The sequence below is a fragment of the Dipodomys ordii genome, unplaced genomic scaffold, assembly GCF_000151885.1.
Source record: "Dipodomys ordii isolate 6190 unplaced genomic scaffold, Dord_2.0 Scaffold5, whole genome shotgun sequence".
Classification (NCBI taxonomy): domain Eukaryota; kingdom Metazoa; phylum Chordata; class Mammalia; order Rodentia; family Heteromyidae; genus Dipodomys; species Dipodomys ordii.
Genome location: NW_012267221.1, coordinates 7,171,115 through 7,194,056, shown reverse-complemented (window position 1 = coordinate 7,194,056; position 22,942 = coordinate 7,171,115). Strand labels below are relative to the sequence as shown.

At 34.3% G+C, this 22,942-nt stretch overlaps 1 protein-coding gene across 2 annotated transcripts in view; it reads right to left on the bottom strand.

Annotated features, from left to right (window-relative positions):
• Window positions 1-22,942, bottom strand: part of Galnt13 (polypeptide N-acetylgalactosaminyltransferase 13) — a 490,025-nt gene that overhangs the window by 46,584 nt on the left and 420,499 nt on the right. For both annotated transcript variants that reach the window (XM_013028124.1, XM_013028115.1), the window contains 2 exons: window positions 18,611-18,750; window positions 7,784-7,882 (listed from right to left, as the gene is read on the bottom strand). In XM_013028124.1, coding sequence (XP_012883578.1) covers window positions 7,784-7,882; window positions 18,611-18,750 — 239 coding nt within the window. The remainder of the gene's footprint in view (window positions 1-7,783; window positions 7,883-18,610; window positions 18,751-22,942) is intronic.

The following is a 22,942-nucleotide window of genomic DNA, read 5'->3' as shown; positions in this document are numbered from 1 at the left end:
ACTAAAGAGGTGTTTCAATTCAATAAGGAACACATTATGACATTTTTATAATCTTTATATTAATAGCTGATTTCAAGGTAAAATGTTTATTTAATATATACTATCATAATCTAATTTGTAAAGATATTTTATGCACACTTAAGTTAAAATTTGTGCTCCTACTTGAAAAGATACAGTATATGTCCAGTAAGACTGAAAATGACGAATTTTGACATTCTGTCTTTAGGATGGTATAGATACTACTTAAAAGTACTGTTTAAAAATATGAATGATATTTCCGTATCAAAAAGATAAAGCACACAGAAATCATTGAGTGGAATGTCAAAGCTCGCTATAAGTTTTTATATAAAATATATTCTAAACAAATTGTCCAAGTCAGAAAAATATTTGCAACATTCATGATACAAGGTCTGTACATGACAGAAGATTTTAACCCAGTCAAAAAATAAGTAAAACTATGATTTAGAAATTTGCAATTTTAATTTCTTAAATGCTAACTTTAAATTTTTAAGTTTGTTTCATGCACAGACACATTAGAAAAATGTTTTAAACAACATAAAATTGATCCTGCTACAAATACAATTTGAGCAAAATGTACAATACCATAGTACTACCAGAGCTGAAAAGAAAAATAAAGTTAGGACTGGCTACTGTGATTACCAGCCTAGGGACTGTAATTGGCAATCAATGTACATAAAGTAAATAGAAATAACTTTTCAAATCTAACTGACTTTAAACTGGCTTCTCCCCTTCATGTGTTCTACTAAGCAACCAAAGTTTTTATTGAATTCATCCCCAGTAAAGCTAGGGTAAAATTCATTTAGAGAATCAAACAGGAAATCATTAAGGGAGTATATATCATGATGGCCTTCCTTGTTCCAGCCAGTGTTTCTATAAAACTATGAAACTTTATAAAGAGGAGGGACATTTTGTGTCTAAGTAGTAAAAACTTGTAATATAAAGCTTTCAATTTCACAAGATGATTTATTGCTTAGTTCTTAAAGAATCAATATGGATATTTACCAGATTTCAAGCATAAAGATATTGAGCTTTCTCTAGATAACTAAAAATTTGAGAATAATCTTGTGTATTAGATAATGGAATATCAAATAAATTATGGTTTATCAATTGGAAATGTCCTGTGCAAAGTAGAAAATCTGCTAGCAAAAGAATAGCTCACAGAATAGGAATTATTGCAAGTATGGAAGTACAGCAGGATGGAAATAATAACCCAATTGGAAAAGAGTGGGAGAGATTTGAAAATGCAGAAGTAGAGCTGTGGCTCAAGTGGTAGATCGCTAGTCTTGAGCTGAAGAGCTGAGGGACAGTGCCTAGGCCCAGAGTTCAGGCCCCATGACTACCAAAAAAAAAAAAGATTTTAAAATGCTTAGGCCATGCAGAGAATGGGAAATTATTGCACATAAGTATTTTGCACAAGGAATATCAAGTTACATAAAGCTGGCAAGTCTGATGGTTATAAAATTTTGAGTTTTGTATATGATATCAATAAGTTTGGATTCTATTCTTTGGGTAGTAAATTATTGGAAATTTTGGGTGTAATACAGTATGAGAGATATAGTTGTGCATGATATAACCATGCTATAGAATTGGACATAGTCATGGATGATAAGTTTTTGTTTTGTTTTGTTTTTTTGAGGAGGGGTTGTTTTTTTTTTGTTTTGTTTAGGTTATTGGTTGTGGGGGTTGAACTCAGGGCCTGGCCTCTATCTCTGAGCTTTTTCATTCAAGGCTAGCACTCTACCACTTGGAATCTCAGTGTCACTTTCAGTTTTCTGTGGTTAATTGGAGATAAGAATCTCTTGGACATTCCTACATTCCTGCCTTAGAGCCTCAGATCTCAGTCTCCTGAGAAGCTAGGACTATAGGTGTGGCCACCTGTGCCTGGTTGATAGGTATTTTAACCAAACAGATGAAAGAACATGTAAGAGATATTTGATATAAAGAGAATCTAATATGAGATGAGAAACATTTTTACTTACAAGCCTCAGAATTTGGTGGCCAATATTATATTAGGAGTGAAATCTATGTATGTAAGGAATCAAATTTAGATGACTGTTAACAGAGAAGAAAATAAAAATCAGTTTAATGTCAAGGTGAATTTGGATGCCTATCAAAATGGAAAGTACTTAATTAGTAATATATTCCAGAGTCCATGGAGTGGTTGAGGAGGGGGATGAACACATGAAGAACTACTTCCAGGAATTTATGTCCTCTGCAGAAATAGAGAAGTTCATTCAATCACTTCTAATAATATAGTGCCTATCAGCAACATTTAAGTTTTTTCCACTTGTCAAAATTTATGGCAGTTTCCTTTTGTTCTAGTTCTTTTGGAAGAATTGAATGCTCCATATAAAGTTACCAAGGAAAACAAAGTATTTCAAGAAAAAATAGAAATGTGTATGAGTGTGTGCATGTGTGCTGCTCGTGAGGCCTGAATCCGTGCCTAGGTGCTATCTAAATTTTTAAAATTATAATAAGTATTTTTATTGAGAAAATACCATACAAAGGGGTTACAATTACATGAGCAAGGTAATAAGAACATTTCTTATCAAGCATAGTTGCCTCCTCCTTTCTTCCCCCTTACCATCCCTGCCCTTCCATCCCCCCCCAAAGTTGTAAAGTTCATTTTTCGACATAATGACTTGTACATCTCATTGTTGTGATGAGTCCACATGTATCCCTATTAAACAATTTGTTTTTCTCCTTCCCCTCCACAAATTATAACTACATCAAATACAGTAAAAGCAGGGGTTATCCTGAGGGGGAGGGACATACAAAGCAACAAAGAAATATCTTATAAATATGTTAGAAGAAATACCAAGAAAGAAAAACCAGTTGAATCCTTATCTTGAGGTTCATTTCACCTAAAATCATATTATCTGAACTTTTCTGCTTGTCTCAGACATATTCGAGTTATTGCAAATAAGAGACACAATGGGACCTATGTTTCTTTGGACCTGGCTTACTTCACTTAATAGAATTTTTTCCAAGTCTTTCCATTTCCTAACAAATGGGGCAATGTCATTCTTTCTGATGGAGGCATAGAATTCCTTTGTGTATATATACCACATTTTCTTGATCCATTCATCTACTGAGGGGCATGTGGGTTGATTCCATATCTTAGCTATAGTAAATAATGCTGCAATAAACATAGTTGTGCTGGTAGCTTTAGTGTGGTCTTGTTTGCGATCACTTGGGTAAATGCCCAAACATGGGATTGCTGGGTCTTAGGGGAGCTCTATGTGGAGTCTTTTGAGGAACATCCAAACTACTTTTCAACGTGGTTGAACAAGTTTACCCTTCCACCAACAATGCAGTAAGATTCCTTTCTGTCCACATCCTCTCCAGCATCTGTTGTTATTAGAGTTCTATTTTTGTTTTATTTTATTTGTTTCCCCTTCCTATCCCTTCCCATATTCCCCCCTTCCTCCCACCCAATCCTCCCAGCCCCTCCACCAAAGTTGTAAAGTTCGTTTTTCGACATAACAACTTGTACATCTCATTGTTGCAATGGGTCAATTATAACCATTCTAACTGGGGTGAGGTGGTATCTCAGTGTTGCTTTGATTTGAATTTCTTTTATGGCTAGAGAGGTTGAACATTTCTTCAAGTGTCTATTGGCCATCCTTCTTTCTTCGTCAGAGAAGTTTCTCTTTAAGTCTTTAGCCCACTTATTTATTGGGCAGTTGTTTCTTTGAGGATTTGTTGTTGGGAGATTTAATTTTTTGAGTTCCAGGTATATTTTAGATATGAGACCCTTGTCCATTGTATGGCTAATAAAGATCTTCTCCCAATCTGGGGGCTTTGTATTGATCTTGCTAGCTATGTCCTTTGTTATGCAGGAGCTCTGCAATTTCATGCAATCCCATTTGTCCAGCCTTTCTTAACAGTGCTGGAGGAATATCAATCCCAAATTTCAAACTCTACTACAAAGACATAGTAATCAAAACAACTTGGTACTGGCACAAGAACAGACCTCAGGACCAATGGACTGGAATTGAAAACCCAGAAATGAACCCACAGACCTGTAGCCATCTACTATTCGATAAGGGAGCTACAAAAACATAGAAAGGAAGAAAGACAGCATCTTCAGTAAATGGTGCTGGCAAAATTGGTTAACTACATGTAGAAAACTAAAGCTAGATCCTTATATATTACCTTGCAGCAGAATCAATTCCAAATGGATCAAAGACCTCGGAGTCAAAGCAGACACCCTGAAAACATTACAGCATGGAATAGGAGAAACCCTAGGTCTCATTGGCACAGGCCAAGGAGACCCAGAAACACAACAAAACGAAGAAAGGTTGTTTCTAAATTTTTGTATTCAAGGCTAGTGTGCTACCACTACCGTTCCACTTTTGGCTTCTTGTGGTTAATTGGAGATAACAGTTTTACGGTCTATCCTGCCTGGACTGGCTTTGAACCACAATCTTCAGATCTTAGCCTTCTGAGCAGCTAGGATTTTACAGGCATGACCTACCAGTACCACCTATTATTATTGTTTGAAACAGAGCATGTTATAGGGTTTTAAAAAAAGAATTCCAGGATGATCAAGTGTCAGATTTAGTAACAAGTCCCTATTGCTGGCTTGTTTTTGCAGTATTTCCACAGGGGGAACATTCTATCAGTTCAACGTTGTACTTGTCGATATTTGAGTTTTAAGGAAAATATTTAAAAGAAGTATTGAAATACTGAAATGTTTCTCCTAATGCCTCTAAGGACATAAGAGGCAAAGACTACCACCTAAAGAGAAACAGATAAAATACACTTGTCAACAAGTGTTTGACTTTAGAAGTGTTTTCTTTTAGAAATGCATATGAATCAAAACTGATGTTAGCATTTTTAGGACTTGCACAAAAGCAAATGGGAGAGTTTGAATGTGTCTATGGGCTGGGGGCTACTTGCAAAAATTCAAATCTAGATAAGTATCCAAATAGATGTTGTTGCCATGGCAACATAAAAGGATAGCAATAAAAATATAAAGGGTTAGTCTGAGAATAAAACTCCAAAATCTATTCTTTTGTAAACTGAGAAAGACAAAAATTTAACCAAGACCCTTTATATTAATTAGTTTAGAAATATTGAATTGAAACAAAGCAGAAATCACAGGAATAGGATTTTATGCAATGGTATAGCTTTTTCATGATATGATATAGACTAACAAGACAAGCATCATGTTGTTATTAGCTAAACAACACTGAAGGAAGTATTACAGTTGAAAAAATATTTTATTGTTATTGTGGAGGTGATATACAGAGAGGTTACAGTTGCATAAGTCAGCTAATTAGTACATTTCTTTTGGGACCATGTCACCTCTTCCTTTACTCTCCCAGTTTTTCCCTCCCTCCCCCACACAAGTTGTATAGTTCATTTTCCAAAGTGTCTAGTGAGTACCATTGCTGTATTTTTTCACCTTTTGTCCAACCTTTTCTGTGCCATCCTTACCCTTCCCAAAGACAAATAAACTAACAAACAAGACAAAAGGAAAGGATAACAACAAATACAGCAACAACTACAACAAAAACATTTTTCCTTTCTTGTAGTTCATTTTGTAAAATATTATATGATCCTATGAACCTAGCTATTTAGCTTTTCTGGTCTGCTCCTATGAATACCCTCCTTTGATCTAACTGTGGACTGTCTAAAAACTTGTATAATTTAAATTGTCCCAGTGTACTTTTGGTCTTTTACCATATACGGTATTTACTTACTGATTTATAGGCACATTTCAACTACCAGAAATGAGGAAAACCATGTAACCTATGTTTCTTTGGCATTCAGAATCACAACATATCAAAGAAAGACTGAATAAATGGTATTGCATCAAACTGAAGAGCTTCTTCAAGGCAAATGGCATAGCTAGTAGTGTTGTAGATGGTTAATTGTTTTCCCCTCATAGTCACTTTGATAGGTTATGAGATTATAAATTCATTTTTGAGTGATCTCTCAACACCTGTAATAAGAGACTTACAAAGCAGCCATGTGTGAGGTAAACTACTTAGATCTTTGTATTTTCCTTTCTTTCCTCCCTCCCTCTCCGTCCTTCCTTCTCCCTCCCTCTTTCTCTCCCTCCCTCCTTCCTTCCTTCCTTCCTTCCTTCCTTCCTTCCTTCCTTCTTGCCTTCCTGCTTTCCTTTCTTTTCTTCCTTTGTGTATGCATGTGGGTCCTGAGCTTGAACTCTATCTTGATGCTGTTCCAGAGCTTTTTGGCTCTTCTTCTGGCTTTTTGTGATAGTCAACTGGAGATTAGGGTCTCATGGACTTTCCTTCCCCAGGCTGGCCTCAAACCCAGATCCTCGGATCTCATCCTCCTGAGTAGCTAGGCTTATAGGTGTGAGCCATTGTCATTTAGCTCAGTCCTTTTTTTTTCTTTTCATAAATAGGGTGCTCAAGTAACCTATTTGTAACTACCATAGAGGAATATACTTAATAGTTTTTCTCTATACTAATTATCTTTTCTTTTTGGATGTGTACACGAGAGCAGCTTTTTCATAGTCCTTTTCTGACCAGCTGATGATAAAAGTAATTTAATGATTAGAGAAGAGAAAGATATAAAATTTATGTTTATTTCTTTTTAAATGAAAGATGTAAAATATAAACAAATGTCATTGTACAACTATTTTCAGAGTTCTATTGCACAAGAAAATTAAACCTCCATACAAGTTAGTATTCTGATAGTTAAGCTTTTGCATTTTCCAGATGAATTCATCAGAAATCATTTAGGCTGAGACATGATTTAGGATTTTTTAATTTTTTTTTTCATTTAGACGGAAAAACTCCTTTTTATGTTCATTGAGTCATACAGTCCCCATAGGATAAAATTCAACAAGGTCATTTTCTTGTTTGAAAGTTCCAGAATTAACATGTATTCCTATAATAGACTGTTGACATGTGCTGGGTAGAATAACTCTGGTGGCAAGGTGGTGGGGGAGAACTCAGTGCTTTGTTGCTAACAAATTTGCAAATACCATGTCTTCAGAAGATCAGCTATTTCTGTTCTGTTATTAAAGTCCCCAGGAATTTCAAATTCTACCTCTCAAAATTCAAAAAGTCTACCCGCCGCCATGATTGCAAGATGACTCCACCAACAAGCAGCCTCTAGGTGGCCCTCAAAGAGCAACTTGCCAGTGCTTCTAGATAGCACAGAATCCTTGTGATACTCTCATGTTTCTGCTTGCAACTGCATTGTCACATAGAAACATGATTCTAGAGCTGTTAGAAGACTTCAGTGCTGATTCAGACATTTAAATAATTTACTGGAATGGAAAGGGGTCTAGAAATTGTGATATGTGTAAAATCTAACAAAAAAATAAAACAATAACTATTGCACAAACATTGCATTTTTTGAAACTATTTTGTTCAGTTCATAACAGATTACATTCCTCCTTTTTCATTATGATAAAATGAATTGCATCTAATGTATTTTCCTGTCTTCATTAACTGGAGCCTGGGTGACATTTGTGTCTTTTTGATTTGATTTTGCAGTGCTCTCGTAAAACACTTGGACAATTATATAGAGCTGGAGGAAAAGAAGTAATGGAGTGTCTGCTTGGCAAAGGATGAGTTTCAGCCCTAGTATCAATCAATCAATCAATTAATAATATTTGGACAATAAAATAGCCAGATTAGCTTTTGATTTGTATACATGTTCATTTATTAAGATGTTATTATTCATAGCAGATGAGTGATGGCTTACATAGTCATAATAATGTTTTCCCCTTAAGTAAGAAGCTGATTTTTTCAAGAGAAAGTTAAATGCTTACCTGATTTCCTCCCATGCCATGGCAGTTGAATATTCCCACTTTTTCATTTTCCTTGCGGCCCATGTTGTCTAAACATTGATTGGTTTCAACATTCCTTATCTAAAGGGAACACACATATCAACAAAGGAAGGGTAAAACGTAAGTCAGTAAGTCAACATCTTTTTGATATTATAGACAGTTAACTAAATAATACAAGTTTGTGAATGAAATTTTACCAAGAATATGTTGCTTTAAATATTAATTTTCCTTATCTGTCTGGTCCTAGTCTTAAGTATGTTTCTAAACTTCTATAGTAAAATTGAACTGCAATAGCTTTGGAATTAGAATCAAAAGTTATTCCTTGTTTACAATGTAGTATCAGAGAAGAAGAAAATGTTCATATGCTATAAAAGATGAATTCTTCTTGAATCCTTCTAAACATTAAGGGAGTTTTTAAAATCAACTGAAATAACCATAGTCTATCCTTGAATGTATCTACAGTGCTCCAGAAAATAAAACTAACTGGCTATAATACTCAAATTTCTATTTTAGATTGCTTTATTACTGCATGTTGCATTTTGCATATTAACAAAGATGAATTACTTTGTTTACTTCTGTGACTAAGGCATATTCAGGCATCTTCTTTCTTCCTAATACTAAACTTAATTGGAAGTGCTTGACCTTACAAAAAGCTGTCATAAAGCTAAATGGAATTTCATATTACAAATTCCTCAAAGCAAGATGAAATTGTTAAACTGCAGACAAGAGGTTATTGGTTTACAATAACATACTGTGTTAGTTCCATAATTATCGTAAAGTTAATACGTATTTTGAGCCAAATATAGTTTTAAAAGCCATTTATTTGCCTGAAAAATGCCAACATTATTAACTCAAGAATGTGCGAAAAGGGAAGACAGGATGGAGGAGATGAGGGAAGGGGAAGGAGGAAGAGGAGGACGAACAGGTATCTTATAAATGGAATGTTTTGCATCATCTCAGTCCCAAACAAATATATATATATATATATATATATAATGGGGGGGTCCGGTTGTGGGGCCTGAATTCTGGGCCTGGGCGCTGTCCCTCAGCTCTTCAGCTCAAGGCTAGCACTCTACCACTTGAGCCACAGTGCCACCTCCGGCTTTTTTCCTTTTGCTTATGTGGTGCTGAGGAATCAAACCCAGGGCCTCATGTATGAAAGGCAAGCGCTCTACCACTAAGCCACCTTCCCAGCCCAAACAAATATTTTTATTTGTCTACTTTGCTTTTGAAATTTGTTATTTCTGACCCTATATTAAGACAGGCATATTTTAAAGTTCATTCAGTAAAATTATTTGTCTATTTCTAGCTATCTATGCTTTTTAATAAGGAAGAAGGTTACATGATCAGATGGATGAGGTTTATACAATTCATTTTTCCTGTGGTTCAGAACCTAATGGTCAAGTACTGGTTTCTGGCACTGGGCAAAATGGTATGATTTCTTTTGAGCCACCAATGAGGAAATGAGTAAAATGGAGGTCAAACTTCACACTTGGTGAAAACAAGAGACAGCTGCACAGCATGACCAAGACCTGTTCTAGAGGCCTAGAATTTAGAGCATAGTCATATTTCTGTCATCAAGAAATCTCAGCATCAATCAATTAGAAAAGACAGAACACACAGTAAGTATTTTCAGGAAAAGTATTTAGGTTTTCTTTTTTTATTAATAAATTTTTTATTGTGAAAATATTGTACAGAGGGGTTACAATTACATGAGTAAAGTAATGAGTACATTTCTTATCAAGCATCGTTGCCTCCTCCTTTATTTCCCCTTACCATCCCTGCCCATCACCCCCTGCCCCTCAAAAACAAAGCAAAACACAGATGGGTGGTATAGTGCTCAAATATATACTAAATCTGATTTAGATTGGATGGGATGGTTTAGAATAAAAATTTTCCGGACAATCATCTGGACAGTTTTTAGGATTGTAGTAGTCAACAGATTTATGTAGTTTATAGATCTGTGTGTGTTATATCTAATTGGGTCAGTTTACATAACACTGGGCTAAATAATTTTTAAATCTACATGTTAACTTCTCTTAACTTCATAAGAGGAACTTTTTTCTAAGTGGTATTTACATGTATATATAGAGAGAGAGAAAGAGAGAGGGTTGTTCGTAGGATTTTGCATATTTGCTGAACAACAGAAATCTCAAACTGTATTGATGTCAGTAGTATTAATTTTTTCTAAGTGGTACATATGTATGTATATTGAGTTGTTTGTAAGACTTTGCATATTTGCTGAACAACAGAAATCTCAAACTGTATTGATGCCAGTAGTATTAATCTGATAGTAACATTTTAAAGGAACATTAGATAGATGCACAACATTACTTCTATAATAAATTAAGAATTTAAGAAGGCTGCTCAGGACTGAGGATTTGGCTGAGCTATTGCATGTTTGCCCAGCATGTATGAACTTCTGGGTTCATTTTCTCAGCATCACATATATAGAAAAGCTTGAAGTGGTGCTGTGGCTCAAAGGGGTAGAGTGCTAGCCTTGAGCAAAAGAATCAGAGACAGTGCCCGGGACCTGAGTTTAAGACTCAGGACTGTGGGAAAAAAAAGAAGACTGCTCAAATATGTTGTATTATATAACAAACTATTATTGATCAATTTTGTATAATGCACAAATTTTTAGTATTATTTCAATCTGTAATATGATTTCATTAACTCAATCAAGCAGCATTATTGAGTAAATGAATGAATAGTTTATGGTCAGCCGTATTTGGTCTTAAACAAATAGAATATGTTATCTCATGATGGAATTAACACTTAAGAAGGACATAGGGCAACAAATAAATCTGTAATAATGTTAGACAATCAAGAATTCTTAAAAATGCAGGGAAAGTATACAAAACAAGGAATTGCTGCCATATTGAAAAGGGAACCCAAATAAGACCACCTTATTATAAGTTCAACACTTGGAAAGATATGCAAATAAGAGATCAGCAATATTTCCATATATGGAAAAGCATTCCAGGCAGAAGACTAGCTGAGCAAGCCATCTAGTTGGAGATAACTAAAATGATAGGCTAATGAAGGGGCTGGAAAGGAAAAAGCAAGTGGGCAGTCTGAAGAGATATTCAAGACTAAGAAATGTAAAGAATCAGAAGTTTTGGAATGTTAGCATGCTATAATAATAGCTTATTCCAGCTAGAATGCAGAGAACAGATTAGACATTAATGAGAGTCTATTATGGCCAGCAAGACAGCGTTATTGTTTGGAATAAAAGAATACTGATGGGAAAGGAGAGGTCAAATTTAAAATTTGTAAAGCTATAAGATTTTCAGTTGATTTAGATAAGACCTATCAAGGAGAAAAGAATTTAAGAAATGTGCAAAGTTTGGACATGGAAAATAAGCAAATGATTAACATTACCTATGAATTCTGTTGTGTTGACAGGCATCTCTAGCCTTTCAGGTTGAAAATCAGTTTGGAAGATCAGAAGTCCTTGCTCACAATACTTTTCTTCGAGTATTTATAAAGTGCTGCTAATTTATTTCCAGCAAAAAGGATCACTTTTGACAACTCTGGTGATAATCTGGGGTTTGTTCCCTTTTTATTTTCAAAAGTAAGATAACTTTAATTCCTTGGAGTCTAATAGTTTTTTTTTGTTTGTTAGTTTGTTTTGAAAATGCTAAAAGCAGAGGAGTTGCAGTTACATAAGTCAGGCAAAGAGTGCATTTCCTTTTAGACAGTAGCTTTCACCATAATATATCTTGATATTTTATTATATATTACTCATTTAGATAAGTAATACTTCATATTATAATGTACTTTCAATGTTATTTTCACAAAGTTTCCCTGAACTAGAGTAATAAACGATAAATTTGCTTCATTGTATTTTCCTATTTAGGAAATAAAATTTTTAATCTTGTTGATTATTCTCTATATGTTACTTTTGATCAAATAATTCAATTTAAATATCTTCTTTATTTAAAAATAAATTATTTTTCTCTAGTAAACTCTTTATGATGTAGGTATACTATTTTTCCATAAAATTTTCATTATTGCTGGGTGCCAATAGCTTATGCCTGAAATCCTAGCTACTCAGAAGGCTAAGATGGGAAGATCATGGTTTAAAGCCAGCCTAGGTCTGAAAGTCTGTGAGATTCTGATCTCCAACTAACCACCAGAAAACTGGAAGTGTAGCTATGACTCAAAGTGGTAGTGTGCTAGCCTTGAACAAGAAAGTTCAGGGACAGTGACCAGCAACCATGTTCAAGCCCCATGACAAGAAAGAAAGAAAGGAGGGAAGAAAGGAAGAAAGAAAGCAAGAAAGCAAGAAAGGAAGGAAGGAAGGAAGGAAGGAAGGAAAGAAGAAAGAAAGAAAGAAAGAAAGAAAGAGAAAGGAAGGAAGGAAGGAAGGGAGAGAAAGAAAGAAAAAAGGAAAAGAAAGAAAGAGAGTAAAAGAAAAAGGAAAGAAAGAAAGAAAAAGATAAAGTTTTTCATTATTAATTTGAGTTTTTTATTCTTTATTTTAAAATTTTACATTCTAGGATCTCATTTCAGAGTTTGACTGAATTTAACTTACATTTTTTTTCTATATTATGTAATCTAGGGCATTTGCTTCAGTTTCTTTTGAATAATTAGATTACCATTTTCCTCTATTCTGTCAATGGAAATTTTTAGTCTGTTAATATTATTTACAGAGATGTTTTACTCCTTATTGTCCGTAGCCTCACAACATTAATTATTTTGTATTATTATTTTCATCTATTTCTTTCACATAGCACCAATTTTCCTGATCTTATAAGTGGGAAAGTTTAATCAGGGGACAATTTCATGAAAAAATATATTTTTAAGATCTCTTGGCTCTGTTGATCTCAGCTTTAGATCTGAATCCCTCATTTTCTTTGCCCTGTTTGTCCCTGTCCAGTCAATTTGAGGTTTATTTTCTGAAAAGAACTTTTAATTAGTGAGTTTTGAGAATTCATAGTTTGCAGGGTATTCAGAAGTTTTAGATGTTAATTTTTTCACTTTGTGAGAATTTCCTTGACATGTGTATTACTTTCTTGCCAAAGTTGTTAACTTTTTTTTGTTGTTCTTTTTTTTAATGCATTGATTTGCTACTGTTCTTTCTTTAGAATGGGGAATTCAAGGAAATTAAACACCGTATCACTGTTGAGAACATTTTCTAGAATTTCAGAGTAGACTAATTTTGATGAGAAAACCTGTGTTAGTTTTGGCATTTTGTACCTAGTCATGTCATGTGATTCTGTAGTCTCTGTACATAAAATAAGACATGTATTTTAGAATGCACAGATGTAAAGAGGGTATAATACAGGAAGTCAACGTACATTTAACCTAAATGGGAGAATCACAATAGATGAGGATAGGCAGTTTAGAAATTCTATATTCTTGTTACTCATTGTCTACATCTAATACAGCTTTAAATGCATAAGGCCAAGATAGTTTCAACTTTAATTGGTTGTGAGATATTTTTGTTTACAAATAATCTATTATTTGTTGGAGATAATTCTCAATTACCAAGAGTATTTTTGTTTTGTTTTGTTTTGTTTTGTCGATCATGGGGCTTGAACATTGGGCACTATCCCTCAGCTCTTCAGCTCAAGGAGAGCTCTACACCACTTGAGCCACAGCGCCACTTCTGGTTTTCTAGTGGTTTATTGGAGATAAGCGTCTCACCGACTTTCCTGCTCCGGCTATCTTTGAACCTTGATCCTCAGATTTCAGCCTCCTGAGTAGCTAGGATTACAGGCGTGAGCCACCAGCACTTGGCCAAAAAGTTTTTTTTTTCTATTGTGTTTTGACACTGGAAATCAAAAAGCATTTTCCACATTTTTCTTCTCAGTAACAACATCATTGTAAGGTTTTTAAAAAAATCATTTCTATAATATGTTTTTGCTTCCTCTGTTGGATTGTGTTTTTGCTTCCTCTGTTGGATTGTAAAAGCAAATATCAGAGCCTTCTCTAATTCTTAAAGAAAGTTGTTTAGTTCCCAGGTAATACCAGTGTTTACCTTTCAAAAACTTATGTAAAATACATTTAAAGACAAGGCCATGTAAGCGCAAATATTTTAAAAACTTTAATTACTCTAAGTGTACATCCTATATAACTATATCTATATAAATAATTATCTATATAACTTATTATCTATAAAATTTATTATCCCCTAAATTATTATTTAACACAGGTCAATCCCATTGAGTTTCATTTTAAAGAAGGAAATAAGTACACTTGTAAGGAATTCTACAGTTGCAAATTCATTTTCCATAATATGATTGCTCTAATTCATTTAAGCCTATAAAGCTGATTACCAAAAACAGAAGAAACATATTAAACATATACAACCTGACAATAATTCAGAAAGACATGATTAATGATTGCAGAATTTTAAAGTTGATGTTATAGAAAATTTTAACTTCCTTCATAAAAAATACAAACCAGAAAAATGAACAATATCATTGATTTAAGTAGATAACAATAGCACCAAAAATGTTATTTATTAGATAATTTAGTAACAAAAAAAAACAACCCTGCTCTGTGTTTTGTTATAGTTGTTGGCGTCAATACACACTTCAGTTATAAAATTAGAATCAATTCAAAAACAGGAAGTATGTTTTCAAAGCTCAGTTTTCATAGTCTAGTTATCCACTCAGCAGTCTTCAAGGTTAACAACTGATGAAAAATGGCATATTTTGCTCATAGATGTGTATACACATTTATCCTAGGATTAAAATTAGCTGCTGGGTCCCCAGAAGCTTAGAAATAAAATCATGGGCTGAAAGAATGCTAGATTTGTGTATAAAAATGAGGATTTCATACTGGTTAGCCTATTAGAAGGTCAGGAACACGGTGAACCTATAAATAAATGTGATTACCATGGAGGATGTGAGCCTTTAAGCATTTTAGCTTCTGTGCTTGTCCCTAACTGATTTTATCCTTAATCCCTGCAGCATAGCAGCTTTATAGACTAGATAGCTATTTTTAGTTATTTAAACTCACTCTTCTAAATTATTTACAAAATACAATACTATATATATAAGGACATTAACTAGTTGCTATGGTTATATAATGTTAAGTGGACAAGGAAATACTGAGGTCAAATACATGATACAAAATGCATAGATAAATGTCAAAGCATCTTCAGAAAGCATGCATAAGCAAACTGTAAGCACCAAGAATTAAGTCACTTGGCTCCAACAATATTCTTCTCCTTCCCCTTGCCCTCTGATACTACTTTGTTCCAAATAGCAGCATAATAATTTTTCAGAAAGCTAATCAATCATAGCCAAAATAAAGCCTACACTAAGATATTCATTATAGAATGTTATTTTTCATCTTGTATCAGAATTAGTTTTTATATTCACAAGATCAGAACCTGGCATGTTAAATCTACATAAGTTAAAGGGCTATTTAAAGGAGAATTTAATGCTGGAAGGAGCTCAACCTCTTTATTCCAATATGATCTGCTTACTGAGTCTAAATGCCACATGCTTCATTAAGTTACTTAAAGGTTTAGTTCAAAGCAATTGCACAGCTTCTAACTTCCCATTGGAAACTGCTTGTAACTCACAAGCTGGGGCAAGTAATATTTCAATTATCTGAGCAAGATATAAACAAACAAGATTTTAGATACAGCTATCACTAAATTTACTGATGATTAATTTGTTGATATATGATGGAGAAATTGAATAGCCTATACGTCACTACAAACTCCAATACAACAGACAAAGTAGTAAGATGAATATTTCTATTTACCAATATATAACAATATTTAATACATAGACCTTTTATTTTAAAAAGCTTAAGAATGTATACAAATGTTTAGGACCTAACAGTTTCACAGTAAATTAAGGAGAAGTACATATGAATATACTGTGAATGATTTGTTGTTCAGATGACAAGTAGCTTGGGCACTTGATATAATTTTGTGAGTCTATCAGAAGAGAAAATAACCTCATATATGTAGAAAGGTAGCTTTTGACATTTCTTTCAATAGTGGTAATGACAGCAAGAAATGAAAATGCTTAAACAAATGTGTATTTTCCATTAACAGTTAAGCGCAAACTTATTATCAATATGTCCATCTCAAATTATGTATACTTGACAACACAAATTTGAATTGAGTAAATGCTTGGTGAATTTGCCCTTGGGTTTCCATAGAAACATGCTAGGTTGGATTTCTTTAAAGCTTGATTTTAAAGTAGAAAATGACACTATGTTAGTGTCCCAGAAAGGACAAAATGTATCTCATGAAGTTGAAGATTTTATTTGTTCTTATAGCAACAGTTCTTATCAACCATTTCGCTCATGTAGGCCATCCTGTATTTCTACCAGTTTTCTTCACCTGTTTGGTTGTTTCTTGCCATTTCCTCATTTTAATAGAGTAGCTTAAAAGTAAAGGGTTGTCTTCATTTGCTTTGTGTTCTCTACATATAGCTTAGGATTCAGCTCAAACTCTTATTCAATTAAAAAAAACATTCTGAATGAATAAAATAAGCCAGCTTCTCCTTCCAATGATAACAAAAAAAGTGAACTTTACTGTTGAAACTAACATGTGAGTCTTGACTTCCAATGGTTAACTAGATCTGTAACTCATAAGCAATGCACATAATGTTTCTACATGTCAGTTTCTTCACTATTTCTGGGATAAAAGAAAAACCCTGTATCAGAGGGTTTTTTTGTTGTTGTTTTAATGGCATTTACTGGGGCTTATTTTTAAATAATATAATTTAAATAAAGCGTCTAAGAGAATTTAAACAATAATCATCAATAAATGCTAGCAAGTATAATTATTATATTATAACTACTTGGGTTAATTCTTCTTGCTCATCATTGTGCTGGGTGCTCTGATTGCAGTCATTACTATAACCTTGTATTATACTTTCATTCTGCAGACCAAGGTACTGAGAGGACACCATGTACCATTCTGTTTCGACACAGCTACAATTGGAAGCCTATCTTGCTTGAGCCCAGGCCCTGGGATTTTCCCAATACAACTGTCTTGCACATGTTTCAAATCTCAATCTAATTTTTTTTTCAGAAAGCATTTTATAAGGTATAACCCTCTGATCCATCAAAGATTGTACTTAATTCCAAATCAACATGTTGTAAAGAAGAGGAATTTGTCTAGAATATTTTTTTTTCTTTTTTATCTTTTTCGGTTGTGGGGTTTGAACTCTGGGCCTGAGCAGTGAACCTGAGCTCTTCATCTCAAGGCAAGCATTCTCCCACTTGAGCCACAAGGTCACTTTCAGTTTTCTTGTGGTTTATTGGAGATAAGAGTCTCATGGACTTTCCTGCCTGCTAGCTTTGAACCACAATCCTTAAAGCTCAACCTCCTGAGTAGATAGGATTATAGGCATGAGCCACCAGCACCCAACTGTATTTTTTTCTTTTAAGGCAGTTTCCTTGATGTAGTACAGTTTCCTTGGTGTAGTGCAGCAATACATAGCATTGAATACCTGATGATTTTTTTTTAACTTGGAAAAAAAAGCATCTAGTTTTGCTTCAGAGCCTGGAATTTTTCTCAAGAGTTACCTGGTGGCCCCAGTGAGTTTCCAAAAAGTCATCTTTTCTTGGAACTGATGTTTATTCATTCTTTTGTTCATAGACTACAGTGGGAAAATTATTTTAAAAGAAGAATAGAAGCATGCTTTTCTGAGGATACAATGTGGTTTGTGAAAAACCAAACTACATTCAAGAGACAATAGTCGTAGACATTTTATTGGATAGCTTAACATCAGAGTGTTCAAGTTTATAAAAACACTCTCAGGCATGTGTGCATGGAATATAAATCACTGTGGTATTAGTAGTAACATGAAGACGTTACCACTACAGCAGAACAACATTGCCGTATAAACAAAACCAATCCAAACAACAGGACTGTTCAGTGACTTACCTAAAGTCACCAACCTAAAAATGGCATGTCGTTATTAATATACATACATCTTTTCACAACTTAAAAAATATATTTAAATCAGAAGATTTCCTGCAAAGACATTAACACAGCTAATAAAGAAGTAGACATCTGACCATAAAGCCAGTAATTAGACAACTCATATAAGAATGATAATACTTGAGTACTTAAATATGTCCTATCTATGTTTGTATAATTATGATGTTGACATAACTATAACCTGTGTATTTCTAAATAAGGTATTTGGAAAAGAGTGATAGAGATCAATGGATGCCTAGCCACTTTTATAATAACAGAGATACAATGCAGTTTTCACACAGTTTCTTATGGGCAGTTGTCAACAATATGGCCTATTGCAACACTGTTAATACTGAAGCAGGTTTCAGAATCCAACAACCTCCTGTTAAGCCAGACACGAATGAAATTCACAAATATATAATTGATGTTATTACTTTCAATATCGGATTTGGTTTTGTAAAGTGTATTTATTTTTTAAGGGAATATTATCTCTGTTTTCATAAATATGACTACTACATTATTTAAATCAAAGATAAGGCTTTACACTCTTCATTTAATTTTCAGGATAGTAAATATTAATGGTTATAACCCATATAAACAAAAGCGCCTAGTGTTCATTAAAATTTATAGGAGAGTAAGCTCACACTTCATAAAAATTTTGGAACTGTTGATAAACAAGAAAATATTGTGTGCTCCATCTTAGCTTTCCCCTCACTTTGCAATTTTCTGTGATGAAGACTTTATGGTCCTTGAAAAAAAAATATGAGAGGTCATTTAAACTACATCTATTTAAAAAAAAAACAATCCTTACCGCATTTTATTCATAACAAAAATTGAGCGCTTTAGAAATTGCTCCATTTGCAAAATATATTTATAACTTAACCAACATAAATAATTCATACCTCACCAAGTGAGTAATAACGCCTGGGGATCTGGGAGTCCGGATAGATGTTTTCTAGGTACCAAGAAAAGGGCTTACACTGCAGATTTTCTCTTAGCATTTTCCTGACTGACACATCGCCATAATCCACTTTGACAACACCTGGAATTTTTCAAAGAAATACAAACCAGTTAGTGCTATTTTCACTTAACCACTATGCCACTTTCTTCTTTGCCATCAATTTTTTTCTGTAATTATAATCCCTCAAATTCAATTGCATGTGTGGCTGCTATGATGTTACTTTTCTTGCTACCATCCAATTAGTACATTAAGTAGATATTTTTTAAAAAATCTTCCACTAATTATGACTTTTGAGATGCAAAGATTTATTATGAGATACTTGTCATTCTTAGAATAATCAAGTAGACATGAAATTGGTATGATTTAATATCTCATATTCAAAGTTTAACAACTGTGAAATGTCTCTGTTTCTCTTCAATAGTAAATTTAATGTTTTTGTTAATGCTCATATTTTCCATATGGCATTATTTATGCACCATTTAATTTATGAGAGATTTATATAAAATAATCATTAATACATTGTATATTTATATGTTCTAACTCTACCTTCTTTATGAACGTCTATCTAGATTTACTGTAGACCACTGCTTCATTTAATTTTTAGTATTTTATTTTATAGTGGAGTACAATCCACTTAATACCCTTAGAGAGTTTAATGAATTAGCATAAAGAAACTAACACAGACACAAATAAATTCATGTGTATATTAAAATTGTTCAATTTTATTTTGTAATAGAAGAATATTGAAATTAAAATAAATATTGAGTTCCTTAAAAGCATACTTTGAGGGCTGGGAAGGTGGCTCAGTGGTAGAGCGCTTGCCTTGCATGCTCAAGGCCCTGGGTTCGATTCCTCAGCACCACATAAGCAAAAAGAAAAAAGCCGGAAGTGGTGCTGTGGCTCAAGTGGTAGAGCGCTAGCCTTGAGCTGAAGAGCTGAGAGACAGCGTCCAGGCCCAGAGTTCAGGCCCCATGACCCCCCCCCCCAAAAAAAAAAAGCATACTTTGAGTAATATGGTGATACTGTAATTATTATGTATACCATTTCATTTTATGATACAATAATTTTCTCATTATAGTAATAAAAATGACTGACATGATTATATAACAATTATAAAATGTACTTATTTCATGTTATTTTGAAAGGATTTAGATATTTAAGGCTAGTAAGCAACCAAAGTCTGTCACAGAAAAAAAAAGTAAAAATAAAAACAATGTTTATGACACTGTATCTCAACCATTCATCAAAGCCAGTTAACAGCTCTGCAAACCGTAATCATCCTGAATATTTGTTATTTATGACATTATTAGGTCACCATTTTCAGAAGTGAGTTGCACTATCAACGCATGTTACTCACCAATGTACCTCCCTTTTTTTCTTTGAAACTCTTTACTTAAAAAAAATTGAGTAGGGCTGGGAAGGTGGCTCAGTGGTAGAGTGCTTGCCTCACATGCATGAGGCCCTGGGTTCGATTCCTCAGCACCACATAAGCAAAAAGAAAAAAACCGGAAGTGGCGCTGTGGCTCAAGTGGTAGAACGTTAGCCTTGAGCTGAAAGCTGAGGGACAGTGCTCAGGCCCAGAGTTCAGGCTCCACAACTGGACCAAAAAAAAAAAAAAAAATTAAGTAGCATAATTGCTAGAAGGCATAATGATGATACCTAAGCAGCAAAACTTCCAATGTTCTTTCAAAAGAACATAGTTAGCTGCTGTGCAGACAGAATAAAACAAGGCCTTTGCAAAGGCAGTAAAAATAAATAAATATTTCATTTTATAAGTTTTCTACTACAATATTCAAACTGGAGTAATACTTTCAATGGAAGAGGCTCTAAAAATGTACTTACGAATTGATATTCAAAAATATTAAATGTTATGATGATAGAAATGGTATAATACATAGTTTTCAAAAGTTTATATAGAGATAGCATCTGTTATAGAACAAGAAAATTCACAGGACTAAGTTTAAAAGTCAAATGTTTACTGTTCTGTTTTCTTTTTTTCATTTCCTTTTTTTTTGTTGTTGGTTGTAGGGCTTGAACTGTGGGCCTGAGCACTGTCCCTCAGTTCTTCCGCTCAAGGATAGTGCTCTACCAGTTGAACCCCAGCACCACTTTCAATTTTCTCATGGTTAATTGTAGATAAGAGTCTCACAGACTTTCCTGCCTGGGCTTGATTTGAACTGCGATCCTTAGGTCTCAACTTCCTGAGTAGCTAGGATTACAGACGTGAGCCACTAAGACCTAGCCTGTTTTCATTTTTGAGATACATTAATTTAATTATGGTTTATTTAAATTACAACAGTTCTTTTTCATTGCTTTAAGATTTAGCATTCCTGGTTTCAGAGTTTATTCCTACACTTTTTTTGGGGGGGGGAGGGCGGGGGTTGGTCCTGGAGCTTGAACTCAGGACCTGGACACTGTCCCTGAGCTTCTTTTTGTTCAAGGCTAGCACTTTCCCACTTGAGCCACAGTGCCACCTCTAGACTTTTCTATTTATGTGGTACTGAGGAATCGAACTCAGGGCTTCATGCATACTAGGCAAGCACTCTCCCACTAAGCCACATTTCCAGTCCCTATCCTATAACTATTTTATGAACAAATTTCTGATTTACAAATGTTTTTGCATAGTCCATTCATATTGCACATGTATGATGTGGCACAGTGTGTCTGATAGAGAAAAAAGAGTTAACTGAGAAAAGCTGTAACATTCCTGGTCCTACCACTTCTAAGCTGTCCCTTTGCATTGGCTGGAAAAACTGGGTGATAGCCTTTATAATGATGTTAGATTATTTTAGAAACGCGCAATACGGTGAGCTTATTTTAATATTTGATGAAAATAGCTTTCTCCCCTCCTATTTGTATTTTCCTACTTAGAAATGAGATATTATATATTGGACAATAGCAATCACCAAATGACTCTACACATACCTCCACCCTTCCAAACCCCTCCAGTCAGGAAGGGATATTCAACTGGTCCTCCTAATGAACTGTGGGGGAAGGGCTGTATGTCACTTCTAATCTTACATTTTGAAGCACAGCCATGAGGGAGGGACTACAATCCTTTCTCCCACTGCAGTGACACAAGAGGTCTTGTGTACAGTGAACATAGCTATCAGACAGACTGCAGGACCTTTGCTTCACCTGCATGATTTCAGTGACTGTGGAATAAAGCCTAGATTAACATATTCAGTTTCCATGACTGGAAATAACGTATCACTTATTTCCCAAACTATTTTTTTTAGCTTTATTTTAATGTCAAGATGCTGTACAGAGGGGTTGCACTTACATGAGTAAGGTAATGAGTACATTTCTTGTCGAGCATTGTTACCATTTTTTTCTTTTGGTGCTGGTCCTGTGGCTTGAACTCAGGGGCAGTGCATTGTCCCTGAGTATGAGCAAGGCAAGGCAAGATCTACCACTTGAGCCACTCTGGGCTTTTGTTGTTGTTGTTGCTGATGTTATTGTTTTGTTTTTGGTGGTTAATTGGAGTTAAGTCTTACACAATCCTCAGATTTCAGGCTCCTGAGTTGCTAAGATTACAGGTGTGAGCCACTTCCATCTGGCCTATTTCACAATTTCTTAACTACATCCTAAATCTCCAGCTTATCCAGTGATTTATTCTTAGTAATCTTACTAGGACCTCTGGTAGTTACCTCAAACTTGACAAGCCCAAAAGTTGATTCTTCAACTTACTTCATCTTTAAGGATCTCCATGTCCATAATTAGCATATATGTGCATCAACATTCTTAATGCAAAGTGACAAGTGTAATTGTCAAACCCCCCTACACACATTTAAGTCATCAGCAAACCTATTGACTCTTACTTTAAAACATTTACTGGTCTAACCCTCTTTCATAAATTTCCTACACTAATATTGCAATAATATCCTAGCCACTGTCCTGACATCTTATATTTCTCTACCTATATCTATTTATTCTAATATATATATAATTTATATCTATTTAGAATATCTATTAAATCATGTTATTCCTTCATTTAAAAGCTCTTAGTATAAGAAATGTACTCATTATCTTGTCCATGTAATTGTAACCCCTCTATACAGTATTTTCACAATAAATAAAAAACTCTTAGTGACTTTCTATTCTACTAAGACTAATGGAGCAAAGATTCTTCATGAAATGTATCTTGGCTCATATCTGAATTCACCATTGTGAGCCATGCTGGATTTCTTTTACCCCTTCCTTCCTTCCTTCCTTCCTTCCTTCCTTCCTTCCTTCCTTCCTTCCTTCCTTCCTTCCTTCCTTCCTTCCTCTC